At 46.0% G+C, this 20803-nt stretch overlaps 1 protein-coding gene across 4 annotated transcripts in view; it reads right to left on the bottom strand.

Annotated features, from left to right (window-relative positions):
- NFE2L2 (NFE2 like bZIP transcription factor 2) overlaps positions 1 to 20803 on the bottom strand; it is a 145425-nt gene that overhangs the window by 75970 nt on the left and 48652 nt on the right. Inside the window, exon 1 of one of the 4 annotated variants that reach the window (XM_085645224.1) lies at positions 67 to 288. The exons of 2 other annotated variants lie outside the window; for them this stretch is intronic. In XM_085645224.1, the coding sequence (XP_085501350.1) occupies positions 67 to 126 (60 nt within the window). In that variant the 5' untranslated portion in view covers positions 127 to 288. Of the gene's footprint in view, positions 1 to 66; positions 289 to 20803 lie in introns of those variants that run through there. One more of the 4 variants, XM_085645222.1, reaches the window with a different exon arrangement.

Genomic DNA, 20803 nt, shown 5'->3' with positions numbered 1-20803 from the left:
TCAGGAACGGGGTTATCCTACTCATCCTGATTTTATTCACACCCACACCAATGTCAGCAGCATTACCTCTGTCCCATAGTGCAGGGCTCCTTCAGTCATCAGCTTCAGGCTCACCATTTCCTTCATCTTCAGTGTCAGTGTCAGTTCAGCCCTGAGTCACCGGTGTTGGTGGAGCCTTTTAAACAAACAACACCTGCAAACCTGACACATAAAACCACCATCAGGAACAGTATTATCCTACTCACTCGGATTTCAATCACCCACACTACTGTCAGCCACAATATATCTATCCCAGCTAGTGCAGAGTCCCTTCAGTCATCTGCTACAAGGTCCAAAAATTCCTTCACCTTCACTAGCAGCTACCAAGTTGTCAGTTCACTCATGCGCGACATTTCCATTCTCAGAGAAAGAGATATGGGAGGGAGGTGACCTTTCAATATCAGATGTGTTACTCTGCAAGTGGCACTTTTTAGCAAACTCAAGCAAGTGCTTACGCCCATGCAATACTGTTTATGCCGTAAGCTACCCCTGTGACTGCAACATGATTGTCTAGTAACAACCCAAACGTGTTAAATTATTGCACATGACGCACACAATTTGAGTACCTCCTTCCTGTAAGCGTCCACTTATCTATGAAATATGTGGCTCTTGGAACTTAGGAGAAAACATAAATGTAGTACTAGGGTTGAGTGACCATTATTTAAGGTTCAGCAAGCACACTCTGGATAAGTTCCTACACCGAAGACCACATCTACACAGAGCATTTTCTCCTGCTTCACAACACACATTATGGCTCCTATCCAGCCTGACTGAGCACCGAAGTACATCCCATATCCAACATGCCACATTCTGGATTATCACCCGTCACAGTTAGGGACATCTCCCAAACACAAGCACACTCTAGACTGCTTCTTGCCCAACATACACATTGATAAATTAAACCGCCCTACTAATGTGCTGTGGACCAACATTGGCAAACAGCAAATGTCTACCCAAAATGACTTAAGTTCTACTTAAAAAACATATGATCGTAATTGACGTCTCCTGTCCTGTGCTCCCGCCGTAGAAGGATCAGCGCTGTTTTTTAGTGTATCTTTTGTTGTCTCAATCTTTGCCTTTGTTGTCCTCAATTATCACTCTAACCTTCTCCTAAGTAGTCCTACTCTGTTGTTCCCTGTGCCTTTTACTACCTCCCACAATGATGTTGCTCTTTTTTATTTAGTATTTCCTTTCTTATACCGCTCTGCCTCTCATCAGTGTAGCCTTTCATGTCCTTAGAGTAGGCCCTCCGTGCAGCCTTCCAGTTCTTCAATATCATCATTGCTTCTCCTCTTTTGTACTTAATGCAGTCTATCCCCAGTGCTCACTTACTTATAGTGTGTGCTGTCGTTCATCAAAGCTCCCTCTCTCTTTCCCAGAGTTCCCTATAGCCCACCCAGTATAGTTTTTCTTTTTCCCTTAATTGCTCCCTCTTTTGTTTGTAGTGTGGTTTGTTGTTATTTTCTCTTGTTCTGTATGCTTAGTAAAATTTTATATTCACTTCTCTACTGTTCCTTTTGTCAGTATGGGCTGCCATTCGCTTATCTGCACTCTCTTGTTCTCTATGCTTCATTTTCCCTCTCTTCTCTCCAAGGCAATTCAGTCTGTTTCTCCGTTTGTATTTCGGTTACCTTGTTCTTCTCCTCTTTCTCAACAGAGCCCCGTAGATCTCTTTTCTTATCCAAGTTCCTCTTTCGTCTCTTGCTCCTCATGCTCTCTGGTTCTTCGTGTATTTTCACCCAGGTACTCTCTTGTCCAATGATTCTCGGGTCCCTCCCTCTCATCGCCACTATCCCCCACTATCCACTTTCTTTTTTCATTCTCTCTAGCTTGTGTGTTTCCTCCGCCCCACTTCAGGTCTTTGCAGTGTCTCTATTCCTTCCTTCTTCCCCCGTCGGTATCTCACTCATTCCCCATCATGCCAGTCCCTTTATCTTCTGCACCACCTCTCAAATGCCTCTCTTTCTCCTGTTCCATTCAATCATCTTTTATCGGTCTATAATCTCTCCACTGCCTACATGTTCATTCTCTTCCTCTCGGGTGTTTCTGCCTAACATCTACACAATCTCTCTCATTCCACTCCAGCATGGCTCTCTTATCTCGTCTCCTATCTCTACTCTCTCTCCATTCCTCCTCCATTTTCCCAGGGTGTTTCTAGCCCTTTGGTTCTTCCTCGTCAGCCCTCTTTTTCATTCCCATGCTCTCTCTACAGCATTATTCTCTTTCTTCTTCTCCTCCTTTTGCAACAGCCCTTTACTCTCTCCAAGGCATCGTCTTCCCTATTTGTCCACTGTATTTCTTTTCTCACATTTATTTATCCCCTCCTTTTTCAGTCCCTTTTTTTCTCCATCTTTCTCACTCTTCCTCTGTAGAGTCTATGCCTGTGTTTCAGTGTATATCCCTTCTATCTCTCTCAAACTTGATTCCGAATCTTTTCCTTCCCATAGCTCCACATTCCTACAATCACTCTAACTCTCTCCCTACTCCCGATTTTCTAGAATCTTTTCCTCCACAATGTTTAGCTTTCTTTCCTTCCTCTCTCACTGCCTCCTCTCTTCCTTCTCTTAAGAGCAATCTCTTTCTCCGTGTTTTCCAACCCAGCCTCCCACACCCCTCTTCTCTTTATCGCAGTGTGCCCTTCTCAAGTCCCCATACTCTCTCCTTTTTAGGTCGAGCCTAGAGAAGCGCGCATGCGCTGCTCTGCGAGACTTTTAGTAAGGGGCTTCAGAAAGCTCACCACACGCTCGTGCGTGTGTTTTTGTTTTTCTCACAGGCTATTGGGCTTTGCGTGTGTCTTTCTAAGAAAGACAGCACGCAATTGGGCAAAGGCGAGTGCATGTCCTGCCTTTGCTCCGCCCACGGCCTATTGCTTGCGGTTACCCGTACGGGCCACATCTGTTTTCAATTATCGTTCACAAATGCGTGCGCGATAATGCAAAACAAATGTCTTGCTGTGGTGCGCACGCGCACCACTCACATGCTTGTTATTGAATGTTCTCGCGCTGCTGGTTTAGAGCTCTTGCAGTGTGTGCCTGACATCATTTGTAAACGAGCATGACCTACTGCATACATCTTACCACTTAAATGTTTCTCGTGACCACCTTGCATGCGTGTTCTTGGTATGTTAAAGATGGAACGATTTTTTATATATTTCTCAAATATACAGAGCACTTAAAATACTTGGCAAAGGTCTCAACTGTGCTGTATAAAAACAAAAACAAGATTTAAATTCATTATATTTTCAGACGCTTCTGTTCCCATTGCTGTATCTTTGCGTGGTCTCTAAAAGCTGAGATGGGCAGCTGTAAGGTACATTTTACACTACACAAAATGCCAAAACAATCTGCGAGACGTTTTTGAAGTGACGTGGAGTTAAGGGTGGAGGTTTGCTCCCATGTCAGCGAGGGTTAGCGAGCGGTCAAGCTGCGTGCCCTTGAAGCACGTGCAGGAGATGTGCTCAGAGTCTGGGGTGCGCGTGGTGAACATGGCCCGGTAGAATTTCACACTTTGGCTCCAGCACACCTATCACACAGCTATGGAGGTGGGTAAAGTCTTTAAACGCCGACCTGCTTAGGAAACGTGATGCCTTCAGTGGTTCTGTCCGAACCCTGCAATCGCCATAAAAATGCAAACTCTCTCCTCTGTGACTGCTCATGCTTCCATTACGTGGGTATAAAACAAATCTCTAACTTCTTGGGGTGCTGGTCACACGCCCAGGCCTGCTATACATTTGTCTGAATGTATCTTGTAACGTGAAGCCTGTCTGACAAAGTAATCTGGTGGCAGATTGAAGCCATGGGCTACTGGCCTAGGGCAGTCTCTGTACTTGTCTGGGACTGACAGTACAGTATTACTTTTTAAGATGGCAGTTCTAGTTTTTACTGTAATTAGGAGTATTACTGTCCGCACCTTGTACAGTGAGTTGATATTCCCAGGCCCATTAATATTTATGCTGGAGTAATTCTAGCTTTCTGGTGCTTCCGTTGAAGTGAAGATTGGATGCCTGTGCCCTCACCTGTTTGCCTGCATCTGTCTCTTTATTCGCATTTGACTGTGTGTGCCTTTAGTGCCTCTGACTGTGCGTTTGCCTATGTCTTTGCCATTGTTAAGCCTTGTCTGTATATCTATGTGGGCCCTGTACTTCAATATATTTAGGTATATGACTTTCTAGTACAACGTACGTGTGTGTGTGTGTGTACCCGTGTGCAGTAATATCTTTGTGAGCGGTATGGTTGTTGTTGTGTTTGTTTCCACTTTCTATACCAAGAAGTGAAATCAGTAGTGAACTCTGCGCTATTATTCTTTTTAGTAGGTGGGCAGTGGGTGTACCTTTTTTCAATTTCCAACTAATGCAGCTCCTCCTAATGACGAATGTCAGCTCGAAGCACTTGCGGATAGTTTTCCGCACTAGTGTCACTGGCAGAGCCTATTAATGGAGGCGTAATGGCTAGAGCAGCCGACTGTGAAGCTGAGGAACTGGTTTCGGTCTCGGCGGGAGGCACAACATCCTGTAAATCTGGACAAATCTCTCCGTGCCTAAAATGAATGTGTCTGTCCGCAACGCAACTGGTGATTGCATAGAGCGCCCCAATATCTTCGGGTCCAGTTCGCACTATATAAAAAAAAACTGCAAAAAAAACAACGAAGTATTGTATTTATCGATCAGTATTGCAAATAAAGTTTGAGAGATCTAAGGAGGAAGGATGCTTTCCATGGTTGCAGAGTATTTTCATGTTTTTTAAACTGTGGTGTTCTGTAAGTTTCCCAGAAGGATTCGAATTCCGGAAGGTTGGCACAGCTACACCAGGCTGTAAATCACTGCGCACACGGGGTGCCCCGATAGTGCATACTGTCCACAGCACTGTCCATTCCTCCTTGAATTCATCAAAAAGATCAAATGGTCTCCAAGTGCACTATCGCCCTAAACCCCCCCCTCCCCCCTCCCCCCAGCGCCCAACGAGGCATCTGCCCGTTTTATTCATTTATTGAATACACATGATATAATTTTCATCCAGTAAAGGGTTCCGATGCTTTGCAGAGCGCTTCACAGACAACATTTACTGCAGCGGAGCTTCTATAAGAAGAGGCGCTATAAATGGAGTAGTACATAGTATGCATGTCAGTCCTTGGATGGATGTTCTGCTCTGCAGAATCACTGGCTGCGAAGTAGAAATAATTTTCTCCCATCACAGAAAATTTCTTCAGAAAACATCATGGCGCTGTAGAAATAGTGCTCTGCAATAATGTGGGAAGATATATATTTTATTTTACTCCTCATGTCCCCAATAAGAGCTGCCAGAAATGCTTACACAATGTCCCCTTGTCCCAAACTACCCAATATACTCTGTCCAAAAAATAATAGTAAAGTATAATGTGCCAGCCACTAGTTATCCCAAAGTATTGTTTCTCTAAGATGAGACACAAAGCGTTCTCTTTCTGAAGAATTAGTCCCCCAAAATTTCTGTGCCTTAAATGTAGTAAAAATACAGCGGCTGGGGAACAAAGCCTGCAATACAACATAGCTAAGCCCAAATAAAACAAGCATTGGCATAGCCAATAGGTCTCGCCTTTGGGACCTTATAAGTGTTTAGTTACGCAGCACAATATCCTTGGTGCAACAACATCAACTGTTTAATGGCTAAACACTTATAAAGTCCCAAAGGCGAGACCTATTGGCTATGCCAATGCTGGTTATATCTGAGGCTCGGGAATCACAAGTTTCCAGCATTACAAATACAATGCAACCCTGGCACTAGTAAAGTTTTTTTTTTTTGCATAATCAGCCTGATGACGAGAGGAAAGAGATGCCGCGGGGAGACTCCGGGTGAGGGGGGGGGGGGGTTGTTTTTGTTGTATTTTCTATGTTTTGTATCGGTACTACACAACAATTGGTTCTCCAATGTCACCAATGAGTCCACAGTAGTTAAGCAATATAAAGGCCATTTCCACTGCCTCTGGCAACCAATGATACTCTGCTATGTGATGGAGGGGGGTCCTGGGGACCCCCCAATGGGCTAATTCATCTGGCTGCACATAACGCTTAACGACTGGAGTGATGACGCGTGGCTTAACACTTAATTTGTCCACGTGGAATGTCAACGGCCTTGGGGATAAGATCAAGAGGGGTATTGTATTGCAGTATATTAAACGGCAGGAGCTTGACATGGTGATGCTGTAGGAGACGCCCTTAGTTGGTCATTCCTGTGGGGCTCTGAATAGAAAAGGTTACAAAATGGTAGTTCACTCCGGATTTACCTCGAGCTCCAGAGAGTTGTCCATACATTATCCAAAATACCTGGACTGACGCTCAGGGAAGGTACGCAGCAGATACGGGCTCCTGGGAGGGGCATGTCCTTAATGTTGTCTCTGTCTATGCTCCCCCAGGGTTACAACGCCTGGCATTACGTGACATAGGCACCTTGCTGTTGGAGATGCCTCTGGGGGTGCTAGTGCTAGGGGGGCGGGGGGGGGGGGGGGGGTAATTCAACCTCAAAATGGATGGTTCCCGAGACCGTCTGCCGCCCCGGGAGGACCCACCGAGAGTTTGCTAACGCACTGGGAGTGGTGGATATATGGCGTTGGCATAACCCACTGCATACACACTTCACATTCCAGTCAGGGGCGCATGGTAGCCAATCTCGAATAGATTACATATTCACGCACGCTCAAGATATCCACAACTTCATCAGCTCTGGCCACCTGGCCCGAGGGATCTCCGACCATTCGCCAGTCCTTACGACTTTCGGGATACAACAGAACAGACGTCCCGGTAACATTAAAATACAGCCGTGGGTTTTAAAGATACCTCAAATGAGAGAGGCCCTCCGAAAAGATACCGAATACTATTTATCCGAGAATGTGGGATCTGTCGACTGTATGGGGAGCATTTGGAGCGGTCATAAGGGGCACGGCGTTATCATTGACTGTGGGGTATAGGGCTGAGCGAGCCAAGAGGGGTGGGGGTGAGCTGGAAGCGGACATGTTGAAACTTGAGGATGTGGTGGCGCGGACCCCTAACCAGGCTGACCAACATAGCCTTACGATCAAGCGCCAGGATTATAAACAACTTCTTTTGGAGGAAGCCACATTGCGGTCTCTGTCTTCCCGACATAGGATCTGCGAGCAAGGGGAAAGGACAGGTAAACTCTTGGCATGGCTGGAACGCAAAGAGCAGGCGTCATGGTGGGTACGTGCGATAGCCGGCCCAGATGGTACTCTTCTCACTGACCCTCAATTGATTGCTAATACCTTTGCATCTTATTTTGAGGAAGTTTATAACATTCCACAGGCGTCTCAGGCCCGATGTCGGCCGACCTCCTCGCGACTTTTAATGTGGTCAATATCTCCTCACAGGATAGAGAGGCCCGAGAGGTGAACATCACGGAGACGGAGATTCAGAAGGCCATACATAATGTCCGATCCGGCAAGGCGATGGGTCCAAACGGGCTTCCTGTCGAGCTTTTTAAACCTATGACAACAATACTAGCTCCCCACCTGTTGAATCTATATAACGAATGTTTTGCGTCGGCTCTCCTTCCGGCAGATATCCGTACAGCCGCTATAGTAGTCATACACAAACCAAACAAGCCGGAGGAAGACTGTAAATCGTATCGCCCCATCTCGCTCTTGACCGTTGAGGCTAAGATCCTTGCCAAACTCCTGACCAATCAACTCCTTCCCTATATTACAGACTTGGTCCATCCGGATCAGTCCGGATTCATGCCGGGGAGAAACACGGCTTGAAATCTGCGACGGGTGCACGGGGCCTCGGTAGGATTCATACTATTGAGGAAGATGCGCTGGATTAGGCTCCTATGTACACAACAAACTGCGCACGTTGTCGTCAACAATCACTGCTCTGCCGCTTTCGCCTTTCACCGGGGCACGAGACAGGGATGCCCTTTGTCTCCCTTACTATTTGCCCTGGTGTTGGAGCCACTAGCTGTCTGGGTTATGGGAGATCCGGAGATACGAGGGGTCAATAGGACAGCGGATCACGAGGACCGCATTTCACTATACGCGGATGATATCCTCTTATATCTGGCATCTCCAGCGCGGTCTCTGTGGCGGGTGTTGCACATTTTCAATATTTTGGTGCTCACTCTGGATACAGGATAAACTGGTTCAAGTCCCAGATGTATGTGTTATGGGGCACTCCCCTAGGTAGCCCTCGGGGCTATGAGATCCTGGTGGCACTCAGAGGCTTTCGTTATTTGGGCATTTTTGTAACCCCAGACGTTGACCTCTTCTTTGAACATAACCTGCTTGGGCCTCTCCAGCGTCTAAAATCTGATGCAACTCACTGGCGAACCCCTTCCTCTCACTCTCCTGGGGCGTGCCTCCCTGTTCAAGATGCTTGCACTTCCGTGTTTTCTTGACGTGTTACAAAACACTCCCAATCCTATCCCTGACTCCTATTTCGCCCAAATTGATAGCACATTGCGGAGCCTTTTATGGGAAGACCGTACACCATGAATAAGCTTACCATGGGCTGGTATGACGGAGGTATAGGGCTGCCAGACTCACGACTATATTATCAGGCCTCCCACCTAACTCCAATCAATAGGTGGGTGTTTGGCCCACACGACGAGCTTAGCTTCCGCACAGACCATTGGCTTATGGGACGGGGCGGTTATAATAGGGCGCTATATACTAATCCCTGTAAACTTTATTTAACTGGGCCTACGGCCCGTGCGGTAGGGACTTGGCACGTCGTTACTGGTAAATTGGGATGGAAGGGACGACTGACTAAAGCAACGCCACTATGGGAGCCTGACATTCTGGGACGCCTTAGTCGATGCCCGGGATTTGATAAGTGGGACACAATTGGTATATCCACGGTTGGGGACATGTGGGTTAAAGGGAAGCTCGCCTCATTCGCTGACCTCCAGTCAAAGTACCAATTGGCTCCAGCCGAGACCTTTAGATACTTGCAGATTAGTGACGCAATCTTGTCCGTTCTGCCAAAGGATACTCCTCTCCCTGACTCTTCCCCCTTGGAAGACCGGTTATAATTGGACCCCATGACTAACAAGGCTATATCGCTCACTTATAGGAAGCTGGTAAATAACCGTACAGATCCGATGCTAAAAGTGAGGGTTACTTGGGAGACGGACCTGGGAAGCATGGAAGATGACGACTGGCGTGACGCACTGGCAACCCCCAGGGAAGTGGCCATCCCCATGCACCAACGGTTCATTCAGCTGAAAGTGCTCCATCAGGTCTACTTTGACGCTAAGCTCCTGTTTAGAATTGGTAGACGCCCTGACCGCTCTGTCTCCGGCGCTGTAATCAAGTGGGAACCTTCCTACACATAATATGGGATTGTCCACAAATCCAGCAGTATTGGGTGGTTATCACCCGCCAACTTGAGAGGATGTGTGACAAGCCCCTACGATTATCTCCCCAGCTCTGTCTTAATATTTGGGGAGCGACAGACCTTTCCCAGGCAGAACATAGTTGGGCTTCGATGGGCTTTATCATTGTGAACCGCTTGTGGGTGAGTGGGCAAAAGACATGGACACAGCTATGATTGCCGAAAAGACGGTGTCCTAGGAAGTGGGACCATAAATTGGCGAAGTAGAACAAGTACAGAGGAGATATTTGCATTTCCCCTACGGTAGAGATGCGGAGAGAACGACAAACTTTGATGGCCCAGTTGACAGCAGAGGTGGAGTCTCCTCCTCCTTCCAATTAGCAGATGTTCCGATGCCTGTTTAGGTCATTCCACATGTCATGTTGTAAAACCTTTTCTTCGGTAATTTCTCTTACACGGGGTTGGCCTTTTTAACAGGGACGGTGAACTGCAACATTCCTTGCTTACTTCAGAGATGGATGTAAAGCTCTCCGAAACAGGGGTGAACAATGTGAATATGGTTCAGATGTGTAATATGTACCAATTCAATGCTGTTGGAAAACGAATAAAAGTTTTTTTTTTTTAAACCAAACAGTGTTAACTGCATGGCTCCACTGTACTGTACCATTCACTGGTCATTGTTTAATAAAAAGAATGGTTAAAAAAAAAATACAAAAAAAAAACAAAAAACGTTTTCCCACCCCGATGATGACCTATAAATTGGTTCATGGTCGAAACTCCATAGTCGCACACAGTTTTTAAGAAGTACTCAAAACACACCTGAGCAGAATGCACATACAGCGGTCACTCATAGCACCGGACACTGCATGTGAATCTATAGTACACTGCAGTTTCATTCTCTTGACCCACCCGTAGGCAGTTTTGTTTCATTCATCATTATTACACGGTCTACACTTGTGTTTGAAATGAACACTGTATTTCTTACTGATTTATCTTTATGATGTACTTGATAAAAAAAAGTTGAACGTTTCATATACACATGGCACATCTTCCTTGTATTTTCATGGATTGCGTTTATGGTACAAGTAACGTACTTAAAAGTTTAAAACATTAAGGAATTTCACCTTGTTGAAACACTGTGGCTTTTAAATGCTTAACGTTCCAAAGCGCTGCTGCCAGCCACTAAGTTCTTTTCCATAGGTTTGTGCAACCGTGCAAATGATCATAGGTTTGTGCAACCGTGCAAGTGGTCACTACTCTTAATTGCCCCTCCCACTGCCCTCCTCTCCACTGTCACGAGACAAGGCCTCTTACATTTGACATCCAACGCAATGTCCTACTGGACAATAGTACACTGTCTGCTGTTACTTCCTGGCCCCCCCTGCCTCAATCCAGTGCAGCTCCAATCACCGATGCACAGCACAGGCAACAACAGTTTCCAACCTTTCAATACTCGTAGGGTCAACTGCAACAGAGAAAACTGCAAAACTGTGTATCCTTATCACAGAGACATGTGTACTAGGTGGCAACCAAACATTCAGTCATTTCTGAATGAGAAAGAAACACTTTTTTGATGGCATTCATTAGCACTTAGGTTACAGTCTGGTCCTCTGTAAATTAAGTGGCTACATGGTTTGAATGTAATTCTACAGTAACTTTAGTAACATTGGTTGCATTCCACCATTCACGCAGGCACAAAGGAACGAACAGATTGCAGCTTTTGTCGCGGTCAGGCACATCAAACCCTACAAACTCAAACAACAGTGCATCTAACATCGCAACAAAACACACAAACACCGCACCTGAAGGGTGCAAAATTTGCTAATTCCTACACAGCATTCAACACCCCCCTGTCCTGCAACAAACACCATCCATCAATTACCCTACACATACAAACACCAAACTCAGGGCCGGCACTAGGCATGGGCAGTGTGGGCAGCTGCCCAGGTCTTCCTACTCAGCCTACCAGCATGGGGCCCGCACAATTGCAACACCCCGCCGGTCCTCATGTACCCCTGCCGATCCAATTGAAAGAAAAGTGTCTCTTTACAACTGGGCCCATGGGAGGGGGCCCTCCCCCTGGGCCTCTCAGAATAGTGTGGAAAGGCCTAGGGGAGGGTGACAATTCCTCTTGTCCTCTTGCAAGGAAACACATTTTGCTGGTTTGTCCTGCAATTTGGCCTCCTGTCCGGCTGCGCACTCAAACACCGCAGGACGCCCATCGTCAGCACTTTAGCGTCCCCACAATTTTAACTCTCAGTCCCCAAGCAATTCTCACACCTTCAGCCCAATATGAGTTGTAAAAGAGGTGCTTGTAGGTGGCTGAGAGGAGGAACTGCTACCCAGGAAGAGTCTCCACGAAGAAGCTTCTGGAGCCCAGTTGTCACTTATGCAAATTGGAGGGGCTTCGAACATTCCCTTTTGCCCGGGGCCCCGAAAATTATAGAACCGGCCCGACTAAACTGGTTTAATTTAGCAATCCATGAGCGACCAACTTACATCTCACAGACAACTGAATACTCCAGGGTCAGACTGGGACAGAGAGTAGGCCTGGGCAGCGAATTAAAAGCGCCCCCATTAGCGAATCAGGTAGCTAAAAACGTGCCCACACTTGTAAACAGGGTGGATTTAAACTAGTATAGACAAGCTTTGAGTGTTTTGCAAGGTATGGGAGATTGCATGCATTTCAGCTTGCAGCAAGCAATGTTTGTGGTAATATCAGGGAAATCAAAGGTAAAAACTGGCCAACCAGGCCATAAAACAGGACCACAAACAGTAAAAACAAGCATTGAAAATGCAATAGGCCTCGCCTTTGATTAAGTTAAAGCTATTTGCTTTGCTAATGGTATTGTATAGCAAAGCAAATGGCTTTAACTTAATAAAAGGCGAGACCTATTGCATTTTTAATGCTTGTTCATTTTGAGAGGGAGAGTACCGGCACTTCTCAAGAGTGACTTAATACTTTTAACTGGAGAGTATTGGCACTTCTCAGAAACAAGCAGGTACTCTGATACAGAGTACCTGCACTTCTGATTTTTTCCATTTGAAGCACTGTGTAAGGGGCGAACCCAGAAAGACAACACCAATAGCTAACTATACCTGGTGAACGGGGCTAAATTTGGTGTGCAGAAAGCGTAGGACATCTGATTTCTTACTGTCCCTGTATGTGAACTAAACCTATGACGTAGCAATCATGCCTACAGCCATGATGTAAGCAAATACACCCCCCCTTCCCTCCCCCTCCATGCCAAGCACCACGGTTGAGTAGTGAAAGACAGCCATAGTCGGGGTGCAGAGGGACCCTCAATCAGGAGCGTAGCCTAGGGGGTGGCGGGGGGGGGGGGCTGTGGTGTTACCACCCCCCCTAATAAATGGATTATTTAATAAACAGTTGGACACAGGAGCTTTCAGTCGGGTGTGGTAAGGTGTCTTTCGGATTTTCACCTGGGATTCTTAATTACTCTCTCGGACAAAAAGCACACACACCTGTCTCAGTTTTATAGGTCTTTAAACATGCTTGACTACAAAATGATGTGTTTTAAGTATCCCTCAAAATCCCTTTCACTTTCACCTGACCCTCCTTAGGCCCCCCTCATGCACTGCTTCTCAGATAATAAATAGCATATTATGGCATGATTATCGGGAAATGTGAAGCTCTGCCCCCCACCCCTTCCCTCAGTCGTACTGACCAAGCTGCGCCCCTGCCCTCAATATCCCAGTGCTGCTGCACTGTTGACAGCTACACCCCCGCCTGTGCCTAATGAACGTGCAGCAGATGTGTACTGTTAAAAACGGTATGGTTTTATTCATTTAAAATTCATCCATGTACAAACAGGTAGTTTATTTGTATTTTTGCTACTAGTTATAGCAAAGCCATCTATAGTGGTGCCATGAAAAATCTTAAGTATTGTTAAAAAAACATAAAAAAAGCATTTTGCGTTCTATACAGTTCCCCATTCCCGCCATCCCTGCTCTGTGGTGAAGTTGTGTGGCTCGTGGTGCAACGTGGGAGTCAGTGCTAGACTGGGAACAAACTGCACTCGAAACAACTGCGTGAGTGCGGTGCACGGTGCATGAGCTCCAGCAGTTCGAAGCCAGAGGGAGCCTAGCAGGCTTGTACAGTAATTACAGTGTGATTGTTGTGTTACTGAGACGATAGGAGCTATCTTTACCCGTAGCGCTGGCGGGGGGCTCGCGTTTAAAGGAAGCCGCGCATGGCGTTTGGGTGTAACCTGACCCCCCCCCGCCCCCATGCAGACAGAGCATTCTCTCCGAAAGCTGCAGCCAAGGTCTGCAGCCGGGGCGCACTGTCAAAGTCAGTAAACACAAACGCACACCCTGGCACAGACACTCACTCGAGCCTACCTTTCCAGTCGCAGGGCTGCTCCAAAGCCGCATAAATCCGAGAAGAAAAACTCCACGAACGAGACCAAGGACCCACACAAAGATGCTGTTTGGAACTCCACACCAGGGCGAAGAGAGGTCAAATCCATAATCTGTCAGCGCCGGACAGCCAATTTCTGAGAGAAATCTCGGCGCAGGAGAGCTCGGCTGTAAAGGCTCAGTAGTACAAGCACGGTCCACTTTCACTTTCGTCCGTAGTGAAAGCTTTCTTGTCTTTATGGGGCTATGTGTTTGAAACAGATGGCCCCATAAAGATAAGAAAGCTTTCACGACACACGGAAGGCAGACGAGCCCGTCCAAATGGGACGGCTCAAAAAGCCGGGCAAAAATGTCACCAACAGCTCTTTTCCAATGGCTGGCCACCTTTTAGCATAAATGGTGACGCCAGCCAATGGAAAAGAGGGGCGGGGCTTAATGTCCTTTACAGAAACACCCTAAAATCATTTAATCTCGCCAGCGAGACTGCGCATGTGCGTAGCCTACGTCAGGCGAGACCTAAAAACAAACCCACACACAGACCCGTTCGAGCAGTCCATCGAGAACAGGTTGATTGCCATACAGGAGAATCTGATCTTGCACAGACTCCTTTTACCCCACAACCATCAACTGGAATGAGATCAAAATGATTAAGGAAGGAAAGAACATTGGTAGAAGGCGAAGTCCTCAAACTAAACCACTTCAGGTCAAGCAGACTGCACCAGGGACTGGGGAGGCAGAACCGCACCTGTGAGAAACAGAAATACATTTATTTATTATTTTATTTTATTTTTTAAACTTGTAAGGCGCAACAGCTACCCAGAAAGGGTTTCCCGGCGCCAAGATACAGCCACGAAGGTCAGGGGCGAACAACTGGTCATTCAAGTTATTGTTCGAATAGCCAGGTCTTAACATTTCTTCGAAACCTGCCAAAGTTATCCTCCTTTCGAATGAAAGGAGGAAGAGTGTTCCAGAGGGCCGGTCCAAGGTAGGCAAATGATATGCCTCCCATTCTAGCCAATTTAAATCTTGGAACGCAGAAATTTGAATGGGATTGTGAGCGGAGATTTCGATTAGGGAAGTAGGGATGAGCCAAAGCAAGAAGGTATTTAGGTGCTGTGCCTGCCTTGATTCTGAACATATACGTCAAGGCTTTGAAGCGAATTCTGCTATCAACCCTGAGCCAGTGAAGCTCACGGCGGTAGCTAGAAACCTCGGAATTTTTAGGAATTTTACACAGCAAACGGACTGCGGCATTTTGAACAAGTTGCAGTCGACTGATAACAGCTTTATTTGACCCGAGATACAAAATGTTGCCATAGTCAAGCCGGGAAGTGATAAGGGCATTGGCTACAGTCTTCTGGGTGGAAGGGGGGAGCATCCAGATAATTTTCCTCAACCATTTGATAATGGTTAGGCACAGCCCGACAACTTTATTGACCTGTTTGCTCATTGAGAGGGCACTGTCCAAGATAAAACCCAGGTTGCGAACTTGAGTCACTGGAGTTGGAAAAACGGCCAACTGGTCAGGCCAGTGAATGGGATTCCAGAGATCTTGCTGTTTTCCCAAAAGAAGAACCTCAGTCTTGTCTCCGTTAAGTTTTAATTGATTTCTTGTCATCCAGTTAAGGATGTTTTGAAGGCCAAGTTTAAGGGGAGATGAAGAAGATGTGACTGGTTCGGATAGAGAAAAAATGATTTGGGAATCATCTGCGTAGGTCATCAGGGAGAGTCCGGATTTTTCAGCAAGGTCCGCCAGGGGTCTGAGATAAATATTAAAAAATAGGGGGCTCAGAATAGATCCCTGAGGCACGCCGTGGGGGGCGTTGAACGTATCAGAGTAGGCCGTAGAGGATGTTATTTGGAATGTCCGGTCTCCCAAAAAAGAGCGAATCCAATCAAGCGCTTTACCCCGGATACCATTTCTATATAGTGCCTTAATGAGGATATCGTGTGATATAGTGTCAAAGGCCGCGCTCAGATCAAGGAGCACGAGCGCGACCGTCTGACTTTTGTCAAGGAGATTGCGGATATGTTCCGTGACTCCAAGAAGGGTGGTCTCCGTCGAGAATCCAGCTCGGAAACCAGATTGTGAGGGGTGTAGGAGAGAGTTCTCTTCGACAAAGGTGGATAAAGCCGTGTGAACATGTCTCTTCAAACACTTGGAAAATGCAGGGAGCAGGGAAATGGGTCTATAGTTTGCCAGGCATTCTGGGTTAGCTGTAGGCTTTTTTAATAGTGGCGTAACCATAGCGTGTTTCCAAAGAGTTGGGACTGAGGAAAGTTCAAAGGAAGTGTTGAGCGTGTCAACTATAACTCCTAAGGACTGGTCGTCAAGTTGTTTGAGGAATTTAATTGGGACAGGGTCCCTGGGGGAACCGGACTTGGTGTCTTTAAGAATGGATTTCATAGTGTCTACCGTTATGAGTGGCCACGATTCCAAGGTAGTTTCACCGAACGGCGCAAAATCCAAATCAATAGAGGGGGGAGATAAAGTGTTGTTAGTTTTTATGTCCCTGATAATTTTTTCAATTTTATCAGAAAAGAAACAAGCAAGGTCTTGGCATTTTTGTGAGTTTAGTGGGGGAGCCACAGCTGTGGTGTGGGCACCAGCTAGATCCTTGACCAAGTTAAACAGAGTTTTCGATTTGTTTGAAGCTTCGGTGATAGACTGAGACACAAAAGCTGCACGAGTTTTAGCACAGGCGGAGTGGTATAAATTTCTGGCCACGTGATAGGTGTTTTTAGCTTCAGGGTCAAAGTCTTTACACCATTTTCGCTCCAGTGCCTTACATCTTGATTTTTCAATTTTTAAAAGGTCATTAAACCATGGAGCAGGATGGCGGTGTCTGTTTCTTCTGATGGAAGTGGTGGATAGGCAGAGGTCAGCAGCATCGCTGAGCCATATATGAGTGGCTTCAGCCAGGCTGTTCATGTTAAGGCCCTTCTTTGGAGGGTTTTCACGGAGAGCTTCATTTAATTAGGCCATGTCAAGTGATTTCCAATTTTTCCTGGATATGGCAGGAAAGTCGGGTGTCATGACGGCGGAGGGAAGAAGTTTAATACTCAGTTTAATTAGGTAGTGATCCGACCAGCAGATAGGAGAATTGTTGTTATGCCATTTGAGCTCGGTCAGATTGGAAAAAATGGGGTCGAGAAGGTGACCTTTATTATGAGTCGGTCCCGTATTTATTAAGGTCAAGTTAAGGGCCTTCAGGTCATCAAGTAAATTAGTACAAGCGAGAATGGAAGGGTCATCCAAATGCAAGTTTAGGTCGCCAATAAGTGAGAAATTTTTTGATGCCAAATAATAAGGAGTAATATAGTTTGCTAGATTTGAAGCCCATATGGAAAAATTTCCAGGGGGCCGGTACATCAATACGCCGGACATTGTACAATTGGGATTCAGGGAAATTTTAAAATAACCCGCTTCACAGTCAGGGATGGAAATTTGTTCCAAAGTACACTTCACATTTCTGTCGAAAATGATAGCAATTCCACCTCCTGACTGGTTTTGTCTATCAATCCTAGTGATAGCATAGTTAGCGGGGAGGGCAGTAGCCACATCTGGGCCCGCACTCTCGTGGAGCCATGTTTCAGTCAGAAAGAGGACACTGGGTTTAGCCTCTAATAAGAGGTTAAAAATGTCCAGTCTGTGCTTGGGAAGTGAACGGCAGTTAGTGCTATAAAGCGCGAAATTCCTTACCTCGACAGGACGAGGTTGTTTGTGTTTCCTGTGTCTTCCAACAGCATCAGGGAACGGTTGGAGGATGGTTGTGGTAAGCTTGCACTTATTACACGACACCAATCCACTGCTATGGAGATTAAATGTGGAGCAACTTGGGTTGGACGATGGGCGTAACGCACGCAGTTCAAGCGAGGATCTAACCAGCTGACTGTAGCCGGGGGGAGCAAAGTCTTCTGCCCCAAGCCCCTTACTGGCCCGGACGGGCCCAGACGGGCTAGTCTTTGGTGTGTCTTCGGCGTGCTGAGTGCGAGCCCGCTGCGCTTGTCCGCTGCGCTGCCAAGGCGTGTGCATACTTATAAAGAGGGGAGGGGGTGTGGCTAACAGCGAGGGGCGTGGCCAGGCGACTCGTGGGAGGCAATGGCGGCAAAAGGACTCGCCCTACTCGTCCAACACTGGCACTGCAATTGGGGAAAGAACACCGGCCCAAAAGCACCAGAAAGCGCAGGTAAAATACAGTACAGTTTCAAACAAAGCAATGTGCAAAATAGCGTGAGAAGCAAATTAAAAAGTTTAAGATGCAACACCCCCGGCTTCCGCCTCAAGGGTAGCTGTAACAAATACATCCCGGGTAGAGAGAAAAAGTAGTCCAGTCATAGGCAGAATCACAGCTTAGAACTGCAGAAAAGAGTTGCGTACCCTAACAGAGTAAGACAACATAATTAACAACATGAGCAGAAAGGCAGTCTTATTAAGAGCCCAGCTCTAGGCTCAGCTGACTGCACAAGTACACGAGGGTTAGCAGCAACTCACTCTACCCTTAGAACACCAGCATAATCACTTGGCTAACACACAGGAAAAGGCAGGGACCACCATGTAATGTTGGGATACTTAAGGGGCATATTTACAAGCCATGATCGCCACAGCTACGCCTTATTTACAAGGTAGTGTTTAAGCCACTTAACGTGGCTTAACGCTGCCTTGTAAATAATGCACCCTTTCACACAATACTTGGTGTGAAAAGGGTGGGCAATGGGTGTTGAGGTGGGCATTCCGCCACAACAACCATTGATTTTGACGCTGCTCATGTTTACAAGGTTGGCGTAAATATGGGGCAGCGCCAAGATTAAGACCAAAAAACCTGGTCTTTACATGGCGCAATGAGGAGAATTGCTTTATTTCTCCTCGTTTTTGCTGTTTCTATGTGTGCTGCATTGTGCAGCACATAAAAACAGCAAATTGCCATGAATGATTGTTCATGAACAGAAAGTTATCCCTTCCTGCACATAAACAATCATTTTGAAAATGGTGAGTTGCAACTTCTATGTGTGCTGCACAAAGCAGAACACATAGAAGTTACAAATCTCCATTTAAGATTGTTTATGTGCAGAAAGGGACACCTTCCTGCACATACACAATCATTCCCACAACGCAAGCACCCTTGCACTATGGTGCAAGAATGCCTGCGTTGGCGCTAGGCAGCCGCAATTAGTGCCAGCGCAGGAGGAAACGCATGGCTGGACAGTATTGTTGTAAATACGGTGCAGCCCAGCGTTTCAAAAGTGGTGGAGAGCGGCGTTAAGTCAAGAAGGCTAACGCAGCTCTCTGTCACTTCTTGTAAATATGCCCCCTAAGTTTTGAGCCCTTTTTAGGTCTCGCCTGACCCAGCGCATGCGCTGGTCTGGCGAGACTTATTGAGAGGGCTCCAAAAAGTGCTACCAGGCCAGCCTAGAGCTACAGTGCATGTGCGCGCGCGCGCCGCGCTTTACCGCGATTACTTTCACTTTCACGTCCGCTTTGCATAGCCAATAGGTCTCGCTTTTGGGACCTTATAAGTATTTAGTTATGCAACTGTTGCATGGCAAAACACATAAGGTCCCAAAGGCGAGACCTATTGGCTATGCCAATGCTTGTTTACCTTAAAGTTGAGTTTCTTTTCAGTGCACAAAAGTTGAATTCTCCATACCAAGTCAACACTCTCTTTATTAAACTCTGCACGAATCCTGCTTTTCGCAACAAAATAAACCCCGATCCATCAAGGTCTAATCAAGGTCTAACGTGATACTTTCGAAAACGGTAGTCAAGCTTAAAAAAACAGTAAGGTGAAATGAGCCAGTCATGAAGTGACATAATGGTTACAATAGAGAAGAAAGAAGTAAAGACCATAATGGATCACAAAAAAACAAGTTTAGGCTGTGTCGGTGGCGATTTTAGTGAATATCCAGCATGAAAAATACTACATATTTGTAAAGAACATATTTATGTTACTAATCAAAATTGTAATATAGTTACACATGTTATGGGACCTCTAATGCAGTAATGTGAATAAAGTATTATGCTGCATAGAACTCCCTTCACAAATCTTCAATTCATGGTTCCTTTAGTCATTACAGCTGGCAAGATTAAGCTCACCCTGATATTTCATATAACCTTAACATCACAAGTTCAAATCCCATCAAACCCAACTAAGCCTTCCCTCCTTCCAACATCAGAACAAGCATTGAAAATGCAATAGGTCTCGCCTTTGATTAATGTAAAGCCATTTGTTTTGCAAATGGTATTGTATAGCAAAGCAAATGGCTTTAACTTAATAAAAGGCGAGACCTGTTGCATTTTAAATGCTTGTTCTGTTTTTGGCTCCATTTCACAGCGGATCAAATAAACGAAAGGAGAGGAAAAAGAGGGTAAGAAGAGTTTCCTGAAGTCACGTTTTTCAGCAAGACAGAAAGAGAGGGAACAAGAGGAAGAAAGAGACGGGACAGCTGCCATCAGCAGAGCAGGAGAAGTGGACACTGCCCTTGTCTTCTCTGGGTAAAAAGGAAAAGACAGAGTCCTTTCCCTTCTCTGCTACCCCACCCGTTCTCGAACGTCCACGAGCGCCGAGCCTGCAGTCCTGGGATGCATTCTTAAAAATAACAAGCCGTGTGTTGTTTAACCAAATACAAAATCAAGATACAAAAATGTACATTTATTTATTTATTTGAGAGTTTTATATAGCGCTAGCTAGACCCGAAGGTATCAGAGCGCTTTACAACAGTAAATGTTCATATCAAAGATAACAAGTCAATTCAAAGAATCTGAAACAGAGCGCTTTACAACAGTAAATGTTCACAACACACATAACAAGTATAGTAGACATTTATGGTGCACAATATGAAATTAACTGCCTCCAGATGTACGGTGTAACAACGAACACATAAGTGATTTATAGGGAAAGTTCACTTTTACAGGGGGTCCCTTGGAAGATGGGGCCCTGGGCAAATGACCAATATGCCCATGTCTTAAAAAAATCTCTCTCTCTGAGTTCACACTAAAGCACCAGCAGAAATAATCAAGTGTGAGGATAAAAACAATCATCAAGAAGAAAACAACTGCAAGTTTCT

This window comes from Triturus cristatus, chromosome 3_1 (assembly GCF_964204655.1).
Source record: "Triturus cristatus chromosome 3_1, aTriCri1.1, whole genome shotgun sequence".
Lineage (NCBI taxonomy): Eukaryota > Metazoa > Chordata > Amphibia > Caudata > Salamandridae > Triturus > Triturus cristatus.
Note: the sequence above shows the minus strand (reverse complement) of the source record. Positions and strands in the feature narration are given on the sequence as shown.